This window comes from Carcharodon carcharias, chromosome 30 (assembly GCF_017639515.1).
Source record: "Carcharodon carcharias isolate sCarCar2 chromosome 30, sCarCar2.pri, whole genome shotgun sequence".
NCBI lineage: Eukaryota > Metazoa > Chordata > Chondrichthyes > Lamniformes > Lamnidae > Carcharodon > Carcharodon carcharias.
This window is the reverse complement of record NC_054496.1, coordinates 16401438-16418726: the sequence shown is the minus strand read 5'-3', so window position 1 is coordinate 16418726 and position 17289 is coordinate 16401438. Positions and strand designations below refer to the sequence as shown.

The 17289-nt window shown below is 43.1% G+C and overlaps 1 protein-coding gene across 3 annotated transcripts in view; it reads right to left on the bottom strand.

Annotated features, from left to right (window-relative positions):
- The window catches only part of LOC121271320 (cell adhesion molecule 3-like), a 30555-nt gene that overhangs the window by 10969 nt on the left and 2297 nt on the right, over positions 1–17289 (bottom strand). For 2 of the 3 annotated variants that reach the window (XM_041177241.1, XM_041177239.1), the window contains exons 2-3: positions 1924–2334; positions 67–366 (exon numbers count right to left, since the gene is read on the bottom strand). In XM_041177241.1, coding sequence (XP_041033175.1) covers positions 67–366; positions 1924–2194 — 571 coding nt within the window. In that variant the 5' untranslated portion in view covers positions 2195–2334. Of the gene's footprint in view, positions 1–66; positions 367–1923; positions 2335–6024; positions 6114–17289 lie in introns of those variants that run through there. The other variant, XM_041177240.1, reaches the window with a different exon arrangement.

The window sequence follows — 17289 nt, the reverse complement described above, 5'->3', positions numbered from 1 at the left end:
CCAGCAAGGAGTCAGCACCAAGCAGGAAGGAGGAAGAATTAGTTATTCTGCCTGTGCAGTACTTACATGCAACTTGGAGCTTCAGCACCTTCGGTATCTTCTTAGATTCATGAGTGATCTGGCAAGTAATTGTTTTACTGTCGTCTTTTGCTTGTGGTACAAATGCAATTGCAGCCATAGCATTGAAGGTTCCATCACATTGAGCATTGACAGATAACAGAGTGCTTCCTTCTAGTTGACTCTTGTCCATCAGCCAATCCACCTGAATGTCTCTTGGATAAAACCTAATCATATTCAATTGCAGCATCATGGGCTTGTTCGCTTCCAGTGGGGACATTTGGAAAAAAGTCTTAGAAATTGGTACAGCTTAAAGAACAAAAGAGAAAAGTATTGAAGTACTTTGTCACAACAGGAGGAATAACAAGAGCAGACTTGTGAAATCACCCAGCTGTCAGTTCATATATTTGGAACTAATTAGTTACCATGGCTTGTATTTAAGGATATTGATACCTTAAAAAAGTTGAGAATTAATATTTGTTCTTGTGTCAGACCAGTCGTTCTCCTCTCTCATCCTGGTCCCATGCTGAAAGCACCAACTCATGCCAGGCGATGGTACAAAGAGTGCAGTTGCCCATCTGCTCACCTCCCCAAATAGCCAGATGAATGCCTATAGGCACTGAGTTGCTACATGTTTTCAACCACAACCATGCCAAGTGTGTCCTTGCAACCAGGGCAACACACAGACAGTCCTGCAGAGGTTGTTGGATAGCAACCGACAACAACAACTTACATTTATAAGAAGCACCTTCAACATCATTAAGTATCCCAAGGTGCTTCACAGGAGTGTTATCAAACAAACTTCAATAGGAGCCACATAAGCTCGGTCAAAAAAAGAGGTTTTAAGGAGTGCCTTGAAGAAAAAGAGATGTAATATGGTGGAGAGGTTAAGGAAGGGACCTCCAGAGCTTAGGCCCTTGGCAGCTGAAGGCAGAGCCACAAACAGTGCAGCATGGAACCACAAGAGGCCAGAATTGGAGGAGCACCGAGGTTATAGGGAAGGAGGGTATTACAGAGATGGGGAGAGGTAACCAGGAGTCATCTGCCATTTCCTCGTCCCAGTCAGGCCCAATTTTACCAACTGTCAGCAGCTAACTCAGTACAGGCTAGAGATCAAATCCAAGACTTTCCTAATCTCTATCTGTCAGCTGGCTACTTTGTAAATTTGCTGAGCCATCCTCATTCTTCGTCTTTCACACATTGTTCCCCAGGTTGAAAGGGCAGTAGGTTGATTCCCTGCTCATACTTTTTCAAAAATCACACAATAGACAATCTCAACAGTAGGGCTGCTTTTCAAATGACAACAAAGCATTCCCAATTCTGGAATGTTGAACACGTCATTCAGCGAGCAGCTGAGAAATGCAGGTGAAGAAAGTGTCGGGGTTTATACCTGGCCTATTCCTGGTTAGTGCATCTTAGCCAGGGGGTCTTAGTAGTCAGCCTGACCACTCTGGGTCTGGAAAGTGCAAATAAGACAAACTCCCCAGCCATTACTGCCTTTAGGTGGGGCCTGCTAGAAAGGTGTGTGTGGACTTTGAACCCAATCCATGTTCCACCCAATGCCAAACAGGTCTTCTCAAGATCATGAGTCTCTTCAAGGGCTCAGTACAGCAACAGATGGTCAATTTCCTCACTGAATGATTGGGTGGGAGACTCAGGGGGTTTGCACTAGTGCATTAAGCAGTTAACCAAAAGCCCAATTCCAGGGATCATTGGACATCTGGCATCATTACAGGCTGTCCACCAATATCCAATCATCCAAGGACAAGTTATTTCCTACTGTGGAAGTCCTGCTTTCATCCAAATTGGTAACATGATGGCTGTGCACCCACTATGGGTGCCTGATTTCAACAGACCAGCACTCACCTTTGATAATCACCTGTGTCACCTCAGGCTCCCCTTTAACTTCAGCTTTTATCTTGTTAACTGGGTCACAGAAATAGAATCCAGCATCTGACACAAGTAATTCTTTGATGCGGAGTTGGGCAGTGTGAAGGGAAATAATCAAGCTCTCGTAACGTGAAGAGAAATGACATTGCTTTATGAAATCATGAGTATTCACAATGACATGGGCATTTTTATGGTCTTCAGGATGTTTATAATGCAGCCATTTCACAAACTGTAGCTCAGCTACCATTCTTTTGGGGAAATTTGTGATCACTTTGGGTTCAAAAGTCGGCCTTTGGATGGAGTCTTCAAACTTGCAAGTGATTATCAAATCTTCCTTTATTACACCATAGACTTTCTTTATAAGTTGTGCATTGCTGCTACTTCTCCCTGGAAAACAATTTAAAATTAACAAGGGAATGGAATAGGTATTTAAAAATAATAAATCGCAGCTCACGTCATCTCATTACAAATGGAAAATACTGCGGGATGCTGAAAATCTACAATATTAATAGACAATGCTAGAAATACTCAGCAGGTCTGGCGTCTGTGGAGAGAGAAACAAAGTTAATGTTTCAGGTCTGTGACATTTCACTGGAATCTTTCATCTGAATGGTCCATTTGCTAAGATAGGGGATGGATGTCAGTGCCTTCAGTCAGCACCTTCAGGACAGCCTGGTATTAATGAAGATTGAATTAAATCAATCTCAGGAGACTCTCAATAACACAGAGGCCACACAACAATCCCTGTGTGGGGAGCTGTCTTAGAGTGTGTTTGCTGATGATTGCACAGTTTTCTGTACCATTCACAACTCCTTAGACACTAAAGCAGCCTGTGCCCATATGCAGCAAGAATTGGACAACATTGATGCTTGGATGATAAATGGCAAGTAACATTTATGACACATAAGTGCCAGGCAATGACCATCTATAAGAAGAAAGATTCTAACCATCTCTCCTTAACATTCAATGGCATTACCATCACTGAATACCCATCATCAGCATCCTGGGGGTTACCATTGACCAGAAACTTAACTGAATCAGCCATTTAATAGACTCCAACATTTTCCCAATGACAGATGTTAAACTAACTGGCCTTTAGTTACCTGTTTTTTGTCTCCCTCCCTTTTTGAATAAGGGTGTTACATTGGCAGTTTTCCAATCCTCTGGGACTTTTCCAGAATCTAAGGATTCTTGGAAGATTATTACCAGTGCATCCACTATCTCTGTAGCTACTTCCTTTAATATCCTAGGATGCAACCCATCAGGTCCAGGGGACTTATCAACCTTTAGCCCCATTAGTTTCCCTAGTATTTTTTCTCTAGTGATAGTTATTGTATTTATTTCCTCTTTTGCCCCTTGATTATTTAGTATTTTTGGAATGCTATTAGTGTCTTCTACTGTGAAGACTGAAGCAAAGTATTTATTCAACCCCTCTGCCATTTCCTCGTTCCCTTTATTATTTCCCCAGCCTCATTCTCTAAGAGGCCTATGTTCACTTTGGCCTCTCTCTTCCTTTTTATATATTTAAAGATGGTCTTACTGTCCGCTTTTATATTGCTTGCTAGTTTATCCTCAAAGTTAACTTTCCCCCTCTTCATTATTTTTTGTTCATCTTTTGTTGGTCTTTAAAACTTTCCCAATCCCCTGGCTTACCACTAATCTTTGCCACATTGTATATCTTTTCTTTTAATTTGATACTATCCTTAAGTTCCTTGGTTAACCATGGATGGTTTATCCCCTACCTTGAATCCTTCTTCCTCACTGGGATTATCTTTGTTGTGAGTCATGAACTATTTTCTTAAACATCTGGCATTGTTCATCAACCGTTTTTTCTGCTAAAATCCTATCCCAGTTCACTCCAGCCAACTCTGCCCTCAGTCCTCTGTAATTACCCTTATTCAAGTTTAGCAGAGTTGCTTCCAACCCAAGTTTCTCACTCTCAAACTGAATGCTAAATTCTACCATATTATGGTCACTGTTTCCTAGGGGATCCTTTACTCTGAGATCAGTTATTAAATCTGCCTCATTACACATTACCAGATCCAAAATAGCTTGATCCCTGGTTGGATCTACAAAATATTGTTCTAGGAAACTGTCCCAAATACACTCTATGAACTCTTGCTCGTGGCCATCTCTGCCAATTTTATTTTCCCAATCTACATGAAGGTTAAAGTCACCCATGATTAATGTACTGACTTTTTTACATGCCCTCATTATCTCCTGATTTATTCTCTGTCCTACAGGAAAGCTTCTAGTCAGGGGCCTACAGACTACTCCCACCAGTGTCTTCTTCCCCTTGTTATTTCTACCCTCCACTCATAACGATTCTACATCTTCCGATCCAAGATCTTTCTTGCTATCGCACTTATTCCATCTCATACTACAAAGCTACCCCACCACCCTTTCCTCCTTGCCTGTCCTTTCGAAAAGTCACATACCCCTGAATATTTAGTTCCCAGCTTTGATCTCCTTGTAACCACATCTCCTTAACGGCTATAAGATCATACCCATTAACCTCTATTTGTGCCATTAATTCATTTATTTTGTTCCAGATACTACGTGCATTTATGTAAAGGGCCATTAATTTTGCCTTTTTACCATTTCCCCCCCCCCCATTGACCCTATTTGCTGTTTTTTTAAGTTTGGACACTCTGTCCCTTCCTGTCACACCCTGGGTATTTTACCTAAATAGCTGCCCTGCAAGACTGCCATGTCCTTTTGCTTTGTAAGCCTACATATCCCCTTTCTAGAACCCTCCCCCATTCTCTTTGTTTTAAACCTCTCTCTATAGCCCTAGTTATTCAGTCTGTCAGGACACTGGTCTCAGCACAGTTCAAATGAAGCCAATCCCACCAGAACAGCTCTCTTCTACCCCAGTACTGGTGCCAGTGCCCCATGAACTGAAACCCAATCCTCCCACACCAATCTTTGAGCCACGCATTTAACTCCTTGACTTTATTTACCCTATGCCAGTTTACCCCTGGCTTAGGTAGTAATCCAGAGATTAATGCCTTGGAGGTTTTGCTTTTTAATTTGGCTCCTAACTGTTCAAATTCTTTCAGCAGAACCTCCTTTCTAGTCCTATCAACGTCGTTGGTACCAACATGGATGACGACAACTGGATCCCTCCCCTCCCGCTCCGAGTTCCTCTCCAGTCCTGAGGAGATGCCCTTAACCCTGGCACCGGGCAGGCAACACAGCCTTCGGGACTCACGGTCATGGCTGCAGAAAACAGTATCTATCCCCCTAATTCTTCAGTCCCCTACCACTACTACACTCCCATTTCCTCCCCCCATTTGAATGCTCCCTGTACCACGGTGCTGTGGTCAGTTCACTCAACCTCCCTTGCAGTTCCCGCTCTCACCCACACAGCTTGTAAGAACCTTGTAACTGCTGGACAGTTGCAGGGGCCGAGAGTCCTTGAATGCTCCCCCCGTGTCGCCATACCTGCTTCACCTGCAGTCACACCCTCCTGTACCTGATCATAGGCCAAATTTGAATTACTTAATCTGAGAGGTGTGACCACCTCCTGGAGCAAGGGTGCACCTACACAATGTGGACTGCAACGGTTCAAGAAGGCAGCTCACCACCACCTTCTCAAGGGAAATTAGGCATGGGCAATAAATGCTGGCCCAGCCAGCAATGCCCACATCCCATGAACAATTTTTAAAAAATAAACAAGGTGTCTGGCACACACTGCAGCACCACATCCTGTCGGTTTTCTCAGTGTATAGAAATACTACAAAACTCTAAAACACTGAAGTAAGATGAGAAGAAGCAATTTAAAAAGATGCAATCAAATGTGTGAGACTAAATGCAATTTACCCTCCCTCGTAGAGCAGTCCAACAGCTAGATAAACCCACCACATTTCAGTCTTATTCCCAGGGTATCCCACTCCAAAGCGCACAATAAAAAAAATAAGGTGACTTACTCAGCCAATTAGTCACAAATAATTTAAGAACAAATTAACAATTGCTCATTCCTGAGTGTAAATCCAGATACCATTGCTTTCCATTCCCCAAATTCCACTATCAACTGAATTTTTTTGATGCAGAGATAACGAGTCAATTTTGTACCTGCAAAATAAAGGTCAGTGAAGGACAAGTGCCAAGCCAACACGGAGAGGGATAGACGATTCATGCTTGTCTTTGCCGCTTTCTCCCTTCTACAAAGTAACTGTGTAGTATTTACCTCAAACTGCAGGAAGAGAAACCCCAGTGATGGTGCAATTATTTATTGCACAGCTCATGTTCCTTTGTGCAATGGGCATGATTCAATTATACCGTAAGATTGAGCTTTTATTCCTGTTTTCATCCCACCATCTGTATAATTTTTAATGTCTCATTTCTGACAGCCACTGAGCTCTGGGCTCTCATGTTAACGATGGCAGAATGATGGAGGTGACAGGTACCTTCACAAACAGCACCACTGTCATGATATATGGACAACTCCATCCCTCCTGTATGGGCAATTTAGGAGAGATCGAGCAGCATCAATACCATTCCACAATTGCTACCGGTACACAAATCAAGTTAGACCCTTGTAGCAAGACCAAGAACAGCACTGGCTTAACCAATTGAGGCAATTTGGTCCAAAGAAGGCCTTTTTAGTCAAGACCTGTCTATTTCGAACTGTTGAGTTAGATTCCAGCTTGAACCATTGACAGACAAGAGCCAAAGCAACCCAGAGAGAGCTACAAGATTCATGCTTGTATCTGCTGCATTCCTCCCTTCTACAAAGTGACTGCATGCAATACATCTCAGTAATGGTGTAATTATTTGCTTTACAGTTCTTGTTCCTTTGTGCAATGGGACATGATACAATTATACCATAAGATCCTGTTTTGTTCATTTATTTTTTCCTGAATACTCAAGTTACAGAATATCCTATTTGGAATTTAAGAAAGAAAACAGAATTACATTTGTTCCGCTCCTAGCCATCATCCAACAATGTAGATTATCTATGTGGACCCCCAATCCATTGGGAACTGTCTGTGGAGACCAAGTCTCATCCGAGACAGAACCTATTACAGATTCTTAACCTCATTCTACAAGGCTCTATTTGGACATCATCCTCCACTCTATAGGGATTTGGTTACAGGCACCAAATCCAAATCATTGCAGTGTCTCATGACAGACCTTAAGCCTGAGTCCATCTGTATCTGAAGCATACGCATTGAACAGATGCTCATAAGGATTCTTGTTTCAGTTGGTGTCACAGCCACAGAACTATGAGGAATGATTAATCTTAGGCTGAACCAATGTGGTGTTCATTTGAGGAAGTACTGGAAGGTGTGACACAAACATTTACCATCAATTTCCCAAAAGGATGACAAAAATAACGTGTTACGTATCATTGGCAAGTTGTTCATTGGTAGGATGGGTCCTGTAATTCATTCTAGCTCAGACAGCTTAGAGATTGACAATATCCTGGTAATCAATGCACTACTAATTAAACAACATTTGTAGCCCACTTCAAATTTCTGTGCCCTAGTACAAAATTAATATCGATGCATGCCAAAAACATCAGTGAAGCACCAACCCAGTGGGATCTAGGATCTAGACATTGACCTCATCCAGTCAGAGCCTTAGGATGACTCATTGATAACCTTTAGAAGGCCCCTCAGAGAAATTTAGCTATTAATATTTATATTTAGACTAGAAATTACAAGGAGGTGACAAATGATTGCTTTTGTTCTGTCAGCCTGCAGAGGGAGCTCCAGTTGTCTTTGACTAACTAATCCCATTGAATACAGGAATGGGGTTCTGTGTTTGTGCGAGGCCATGAGGTCAGATTTGCTCTGCGTTTGTCCTTCTCATTTCAACTTTCTAATCTAACTTAATTTGTCTTCAACAAGGATGGCTCAATTCATCTGGACATTGCTACCAGCTGCTGCTATGGTCTGTGCTCATAGCTGTCCTCTAGTGGGCGAAGATGGTACAGCCACTTGGGTCACACCAATCTGAGTCTGGTCATATTGGAGTAGTCCAGTGAGAATCAACGTTTCAAACCAATGAACCTCGGCCCGGATTTTGTGGTCAGCAATGAAGGTGCTCATCGTTCACTCCACTGAAAACTGCCCACAATATTTTCGCGAGCTTTAGAGTGTAAACTTGCTCTAATCTGGCATCTGTTTAAATGCATCATCCCCCACATGGGATCTCTGGTGCCTGCGAGCAGGACAAGAAACTGTGAAAACCCTTCAACCAACCAGACTGAAGAAACCTCACTGAGCCATGCAGAGTCAAAACCAGGAAGTTAAAGCGCGAAGTATAAATTAGGTTTAATTCAGAAACAAAGTTCAAAACAAAGGTTGGGAAATACAGGGATTAATAGAGAGGGATAAAAGAGACAGACAGAATACGTTTTTTTTTAAAGCAAGATCTAGTTCTCATAACACACTCTAACAGAAGTTATCATGGAGTTACAGCTAGAACTTCAGCTGATTTCCCTTTCCCACTCCACCCCATCACTTCCCTAGCTTTGGGCAGAAGTAAAAGGACTTCTGTCAGGAGTGTGACCAACTAATGGATCTCCAACCAGGGCCAGGCTCCTTTTGCTACTGTTGACTCACTGCTGCACTGGGTAACGCGTTGAGCAGCTACACTGTCAAAGTCCCATTTGATACACTAGCCCCAGATGTCCTTGAGCATGGACATTCCAGGGCAATTTTAGCCCTTAAATGGTGCTCGGACTAATCCACAAGGACTGGCTCCAATCAAGCCCAAATTCTTAGAATGTGAAAGAAAATATAGAGCAAACATGATTGAATGCCATACCTCAACATCTCAAAATTTCTCCACCTACAAATCACTACAACTAAATTTACCATTTATTTTTATACATTCTTTCCCATTATAGTATCCTTACTATATAACTGTTCTAGAGGTTTTAGTTTACTTTTACTACGTCACTCAAACGTCAACCTTCATACTATCGGCAGCCTAGACAACCAGTAGGACATTATAGCTAATCCTGAATCAACATGCAGACAGTGTTCACTTCCCAGAGCCAATCGAAGCCAATGTCAGATCAGGCTGATCTGCCCTCTCATTGACCTCCTTGCTGCGGGGTACTTACAGTATCCCAGCAACTACCCAGCTGATATTCAGCCCTTCAGCTGTGGTCACCTGTCTGGTTCAATGTCTTCATTGAATGAAAACTGTCATCCGATGGATGAAGCTGCTGATCTTGGCTTTTCTGAAAAGTGCTTCTTTTGCACAGATGATTTCCCCCTAGAAATTGGTTCAAATCTAAATACAATTTGCTTAATCACCTTAAAGCAATGCTTATTGCTCATTGGCTCCATAGCAACACTGGTCCCCTGAGCAGACTGTCAAAATCATTTGTCATGCCCATGGATCCTATCCCCAAATTACTTACGGATATATTGAACTTTTAAATGAGATGTGCTTTTTTTTAATAAGGCATAAAAGCAAAAGCTGGCTGAGACTGCAAGGTAACCACTTGCTGGAAAATTTCTATGTGGATTACTTGACCAACTAATTCAAAGAGAACAGTGTGACACAGCCTACTTCAGTCTGAGGCACTTCAAAGGAAAATATACAATGTAAACCAAACTGTAATCACAGAATCACAGTACAGAAGAGGCCCTTCGGCCTCAAGTCTGCACCGACACGTGAGAAACACCTGACCTACCTACTTAATCCCATTTACCAGCACTTGGCCCATAGCCTTGAATGTTATGACTTGCCAAGTGCTCATCCAGGTACTTTTTAAAGGATGTGAGGCAACCACCTCCACCACCCTCCCAGGCAGTGCATTCCAGACCGTCACCACCCTCTGGGTAAAAATGTTTTTCCTCACATCCCCCCTAAACCTCCTGCCCCTCACCTTGAACCTATGCCCCCTTGTGACACACCCTTCAACTAAGGGGAACAGCTGCTCCCTATCCACCCTGTCCATGTCCCTCATGATCTTGTACACCTCGATCAGGTCGCCCCCTCAGTCTTCTCTGCTCCAACGAAAACAACCCAAGTCTATCCAACCTCTCTTCATAACTTAAATGTTTCATCCCTGCACCCCCTCCGGTGCAATCACATCCTTCCTATAATGTGGTGACCAGAACTGTACACAGTACTCCAGCTGTGGCCTCACCAAGGTTCTATGCAACTCCAACATGACCTCCCTACTTTTGGAGTTGTATAGAATCTCCTGTGGTTGTAGAGATAATGGAAAATGAATACCATCTCAGCCGAAAATCACCTCCTGTTGAGTTATTTCACAGACTGTGAACATGAACTAAGTTGAAAAGAAAACAGATCTGGGTGAAAGATGTGTTTGTTTTTTTCTCCCTTCCAGGAATACACAAGGAAAGGGGTTTAAAAAGAGCCAACTGCAACCCTAGTTCTATGTGCAAGTTTGCTGTTCTGTTCTGGTGTGTGTGTGTGCTATGAAGGTCACAGCTGTAGAACACCAACTGGGCACCCCTGCACTTGCCGGTAAAAGAAACTCTTTCTCTCTGGCTGCTGAAAACAAGTCACAAGTCAGCAAAGCTACAGTTGAAAAGGAAATAGGACAACTCCTCTCAGCTAATCTGCAGAACAAAGAATCTCCATACCAACAGTGTAGAACTTCAAAAGGACATTAATTGACACATTGGTGAATGAGCAGATAGGTCGGAGATGAAGTTCAATGCGGAGAGTTGTACACTTTTGGTACAAAGAACACAGAGATACAGTATAAAATAAAGGATACTATTCTAAAAAGTGTGCAGGAGCAGAGTGACCGGGGTACATAAGTCATTAAAGATGGCAGGACAGGTAAAGAGAGCTGTTTCTAAAGCATACAGTATTCTAGGCTTCATTAATAGGCACGTAGAGTACAAGAGCAGGGAGGTTATGATGAACTTATATAAGACACCAGTTAGACCTCAGCTGGAGTACCATGTACAGTTCTGGGTGCACACTATAGGAAGGATGTGAATGCATTGGAGAGAGTGCAGAAGAGGTTTACGAGAATGGCTCCAGGGATGAAGAAAGATTGGAGAAGTTTGGATTGTTTTCCTTGAAGAGGAGAAGGCTAAGAGGAGACTTGATAGAAGTTTTCAAAATCATGAGGGGTCTGGACAGAGTAGAAAGGGAGAATCTGTAAACGTAAACACTCGTAAACAGATTGAGAACCAGAGGGCACAGTTTAAGTGTTTTGCAAAACAAGCAAATGCGAGGCGAGAAAAATCTTTTTCACACTGCGAGTAGTTAGGGTTTGCAATGCACTGCCTGGAAATCTGGTGGAGATAGATTCGATTGAGGCATTCAAGAGGGCATAGGATAATTATTTAAATAGAAACAATGTGCAGGGTTACGGGGAAAGGGCAGGAGATTGGCACTAAGTTAAAATGCTCAGAGAGCCGGTGCAGACGTGATGGGCTGAATGGCCTCGTTCTGCACTGTAACAATTCTGTGAACTGCTCAACTGCCAAAGCCAGTGCTACCAGAATCAACCCCAACTTAACAGCCACAATTTTTTTCTCATCTACTCCTCACAGCCAAGCTAAAGGACTGATTTGTATATCTTTTTATTAACTTTTATATTTGGACTCAATTTCTCATTTCTAATCTGTGTGTATGTGTGTTGCATTTGTATTATTTTTCCTCGCTTATTAGTAACTAATTAGTAACTAATAAACTTATTTGTTTGTTGACTCAAGAAAGCCTGGTCAAATGGGCTCCATTTAAAACAAATACATTTGGACTGGGAAAAGGTATCCATGAGGGAAGGGATCCTTTCCAAATTAACCTTGTTGCGACCATCCGAGGGCCTGAATAAAGAAGGGGAGCAGTTCATCTCTGCTCACCTGGGAGCATAACAATTTGGGGTACCTTTCCAGAATCATAACAATTTGGGGACCTCGCCCGGGAATCGGTTGTAAGACTCATTGCCAGAACTTTCCAACAAGCACCAAGACGTAGCTTGGCTGGTGGTGAGAAAGTCCCTCCCCATCAGATCCTTCCAACATGCCAGGAGTCTCACTCCCTCTGCACGTTGCCCTCGAGGTGGCTGTGGTGGGGATGAGACTGTTATTCACCTCTTTGTGGAATGTACCTTTGCAAAGAAGGTCTGGAAAGAGATGCAGTGGTGTTTGTCAAGTTCATCCCGAGCAGCTATGTGACACAGGACTCTGTACTCTACGGGCTGTTCCCAGGGACACACACCGAGACAAACATCAACTGCAGCTGGAGGATCATCAACTCGGTGAAAGATGCTCTTTGGTCTGCCTGAAACTTGTTGGTCTTCCAGTGCAAAGAGTTGTCCCCGACCGAGTGTTGCAGACTGGCACATTCCAAGGCCCAGGACTATGTGCTGAGGGACACACTAAAGCTTGGGGAAGCCGCCGCAAAGGCACAATGGGGAAAGGTCGCTGTCTAAGACCTTTCTGTCATAGGGCACTGAAGGGCTGGGAATTGTATAGACCCCTCGGGCTGACATGAAATGTACATTGTAAATATCAAGAATATTGCAATTGTAATGAGGCATCTCAGGGGGGAACATGCTGACTGGAGAAAAGTTAAGTTCTGCTGCACTTTCTGTTTCAGAACACACAGATGCTTTTTAAGCAGTCACCGGTAGGGGGGAGCTGTGTCCGCTAATTGAAGGCATTAGCTTTTTGGTGGAGCCACACTTCTACGGAATGTCTTGCTGCAGGCCCTGTGAAGTTTGTCCTTCACTGCTCAAGGTACCTAAAGGGAGCAGGAAGCTTGGCTGCACTTACAGTAGCAAACGTCATCATAGGTATATATATTATCAGGAGGGGAGAGCAGGAGTAGTCAGTTGGTGAAGTTAGAGCAAAAGTGAGGAGGAACAAGTTTTTATTCTTTCATTGGATGTGGCGCCACTGGCGAGGCCAGCATTTGTTGCCCATGCCTAATTGTCCTTGAACTGAGTGGGCTTTTCCAAGGGGCATTGTTCTGGGTCTGAAGTCACATGTAGGCCAAGCGAGGATGGTAGATTTCCTTCCTTAAAGGAGATCTGTAAACCAAGTGAGTTTTTACAATTTATAATTGTTTCCTGATCACCATTACTAAGACTTGCATTATATTCCATTTTTATTAATTGAACTTAAATCCCACCAGCTACAAATAAGGATTTCAGGCAGTTAAGGCTGCTGAATGGAGGGCTCGTCTGAGGATCCTTTCAATTATTGACCCCAGAGTTTTGTATCTCGCCTACCATCTATGGCAGTTCATTATCATTACATTTGAACATCCCAAGGTGCCTGAATGTTTGTGGTTTTCCACAATCCGCAACCCTCATTTGTATGATTGTCTGACCACAACACGGAAAGACTCGTATCTATATAGGATCCTAGAATGGTACAGGAGGAGCCATTCAGTCCATCGTGCCGCTGCTGTCAGCTCTTTGAAAGAGCTATCCAATTAGTCCCACTCCCATGTCCTTTCCCCATTGCCCTGCAAAATGTTCTCCTTCAAGAATTTATCCAATTGCCTTGAGAAAGATATTATTGAATCTGCTTTGCACACCAACCTATTGGGCAATTCCACTCTCACAACCTCAGGATGGCCCAAGACACTTTCCAGCCAATGAATATCCTTTCAAGTGGAGTCACTGCTGTAATGTAGGAAACATGGCAGACAACTTGTGCACAGTAAGCTCCCACAAACAGCAATTAATTAAATGGTAATCCGTTTCACGTGTTGGTTGGGAGATAAATATCGATTAGGACACTGTGAGAATTCTCGTGTTCGTATTCAAAATAGCGCCATGGGATCCTTTGATTCCACCTGTGAGGGCAGACAGGGCCTCATCAGAAAGATGGCACCTCCAACAGGGTAGCACTCCCTCAGTCCTGGAATGTCAGTCAGTATAATCAGCTTAAGTCCCCTCTGATCAGTATGTGTAGTTGTCAGGCTATCTGCAGATCTGGCACAAATCTCCTCCTGGAGAGTTAGCCAGCTCCACACATCATATTTCAACTCTTTCCTATCCAAGCAAACACTACACAGCATAAAAAAAGGAGTAAAGGTCAATGCCATAGTGATCTCTGCTGCAAGGAGAAATCCATAACCATCAGATGGTGACTAAATCCAGATCGCTTGTGACCCATAAGCCTATAATATTGTCTATGACATCTTTTGATGATCTGTTTCCATCACTGCTTGCTTGTCCCTACAACCACACCCCCCCCTCCACTTCTCTCCCCCCACCCAAACCACCCCCCCACCCCCCCCCCCACACACACACACACACACACACACACACACACACACACACACACACACACACACACACACACCTTAAACCAGCTTATATTTCACTCCTTTCCTATTTCTACTTAGTTCTGTCGAAGGGTCATGAGGACTCGAAACGTCAACTCTTTTCTTCCCCGCCGATGCTGCCAGACCTGCTGAGTTTTTCCAGGTAATTCTGTTTTTGTTTTGGATTTCCAGCATCCGCAGTTTTTTGTTTTTAGCCTATAATATTTTCCATTCAGGCCCAAACATGGCACTGAGGGTAAATTCAGCATTCCCACCCTCCCAGTAAGTAGTCCCACTCAAGGAGTGAGATCCACATATGGCAGTAACACAGTCCGAGCCGTCCTCTCTTCAAGTGCCTTTGGTTCCTCCCTACTAACTCCATTTTCTAGCCACTGACTCCATCCCTTTCTCTGGTGACTCTTTGAATCTGAAAGAGACTATTTGCAACCTTAGTGTCACATTTGAGCTTCCAACCACACTAAAACTGCTTATCCGCCTCCTTAGCATCACCCAAGTCCTCCCCTGCCTCAGCTTATCTGCTGCTGACATCCTGATTCATGCCTCTGTAACCTCTCTAGACTTGACTGTTTCAACGTACCCCTGGTCTCCCACATTCTACCTTCCACAAACTTGAGGTCTTCCAATGCTCTGCTGTCCATGTTCTAGCTCTCAACAGGTTCTCTTCAACCTTAAACCCCGCTGTTCGCTGACCAACATTGGCTCCCGGTTAAGCAGGACCTCGATTATAAAATTCCTATCCTTATTTTCAAATCCCTCCATGCTGGCCTCACATCTCTCTATCTCTGTAACCTCCTCCAGCCTACAATCTTGCAAGGTCTCTGTGCTCTTCCAATTCTGCCTGATTTTAATCACTCCACAATTGGCAGCCATACCTTCAGCTGCCTACAAGGCCCCAAGCTCTGGGATCTCTATCTCTCTCTTCCTTTAGGATAATCCTTTAAACTCCTCTTTGACCAAGATTTCAGCTATCTGTGGCTCAATGCCAAATTTTGCGCCATAATGCTCCTGAAAAGCTCCTTGGGACAGCTTATTATATCAAAGGTGCTATATAAATACAATTTGTTGGTATCATGTGACCTCAACACTGTGACAGAACTAAATTCTTACTTAGTCATTTGGTAGTACAGAACTTGAATGTTGCTGTAAGAAAAAAGAGACATGTCAAAGCTTTTCATCTTGCACTCATCAGGACACATCGCAAGAATACTGATACAAGGGGAAAACAACAATTTATATTGTATGTGAAGAGAGAGCTGATTCATTGGCAAATGGACTCTAATTGGTAGCGGCATTGCCATGATAATTACCCAGTGATGGTAACTTACAGTTAACTGCCAAGCATTGTTTGAAATTTAAAGCAGATAGCTTGACCTTGATTGGTCAAGGCATTGCTCTGAGGAATGACACAGCGAATGGCTGTCACTTTTTTTGTTTAGCTATTATAGTAGCGACCAATGTTAATCCAAGGCAGTTCAGACGTGTGCCTGTTAATTCAGTTCTTATGTGCTGCTACCCAGATGCAGTTCCAACCATTTCACAATTATTCAGCAGAAACAATTGAACGAAATGAACAGAACAGTATCAAAGTTAATTACCATCATTTTAGTAGCAGAAAATTAAAAAAGAATTTAATTTTCTCCTCAGCCCTCCTCTAATCCTGAAGACTTTTCTCTTTTCTAGATTATGGATAACATATAGAAAGCCCCTCAGAGAAATTAAGTTATTAATATTTATGTATAGACTTTAAATAGCAAGGAGACAAATTGTTGCTTTTGTTCTGTAGGCCTGCAGAGGGCACTCCAGTTGGCTTTGGCCAACTAATCCTATTGAAAACTAGCAAATCAGAGTCTGTTGGTGTGAGCCGATGAGGTCATAGAGAGAGTGAAACCGGATCTGTGAAAGTGGATAACATGCACGTGAGTCAAGCAATGACTGATATTTCTAATTGTAATCAAGAGGATAATAAACGGAGCCAGCCACAAAACACACCCATGAACACAGTAAACAGCACTTAAGTGATGACAACTCTCTCCCAGCAATGTTTCCCTTTCTACCAGGTCTTATTTTATAGGGAAGTGATAAGAGGTCCGAGGAAACAGTAAAATGAATAAGAGAATGAAATAGACTGGGGTCAATGGAGAGGTGTGTCACAGTCCCATTAACAGAATGCATTGATTTTGAAATTGGGGTATTGCTAGTTTTGTTGTTTGATTAGCTCCTTGAGCCTGTTCTGCCATTCAATGAGAACATGATTTGCACCTTGGCTCCATTTACTCTGTTGTGTGTCCAAAGAAAAATCTATCCATTTCAATCTTGAAAGTTCCATTTGGCCCCCAGCATCCAGTTCTTTGTGGTTGGGTAGGGGGGAGGGGCAAGGGGTTTCTACCATCCTTAGTGTGTGAGGGATGCTTCCCGTCTTCCCACCTGAGTGGCTTAAGCTCTAATTTTAGGATCATGGCCCCTTGTTTTTGATAGGAGCATCAGAGGAAATGTCTTCCCTATCGAAAAATTTGGCATTCTTTGATTGAATCACCCTTCCATCTTCCACACTCAAGGAACTGTGAGCCAAGCAACCTGCCCTCATAAGTTGACCCTCCAAGCCGTGGTATCATTCCACTGAATCTGCACTGCTTCCCCTCTAAGCCAATCAATCTTTTCTGAGGTCTGGTGCTCAGAACTGAACACAGTTCTCCAGATGGGTCTGACTGATACCCTATACAATTGAAATGTACCTTCCCCTGCTTTATAAGCCGGCTCCCTCAAGATAAAGGCCCACATTCCAGTAGTGGTTTTGATTGTTATTTTTGTACCTGTCTACTGTCTTTCAATGGCTTGGAACAAAACAAATGGGGATGTGCTGAGGCGTTAACAAATCAGTAATTTTCACAGTGCAAGCCCATTGTTGTGCTTTTGAGTTCTCAATCTCCATTTTCTCTTCCTTCTTCCCCAGTAGACAGGGCAGTATAACAAAATGCTCAGCTCTTGAACTATACTACACCTCTTTCCCGCCAAACTAAACCTCTCCCTCAGTCGCCAAGTATATCTCTTTCACCTTTTCCACTCCCCTCCCCACCCCCAACATCT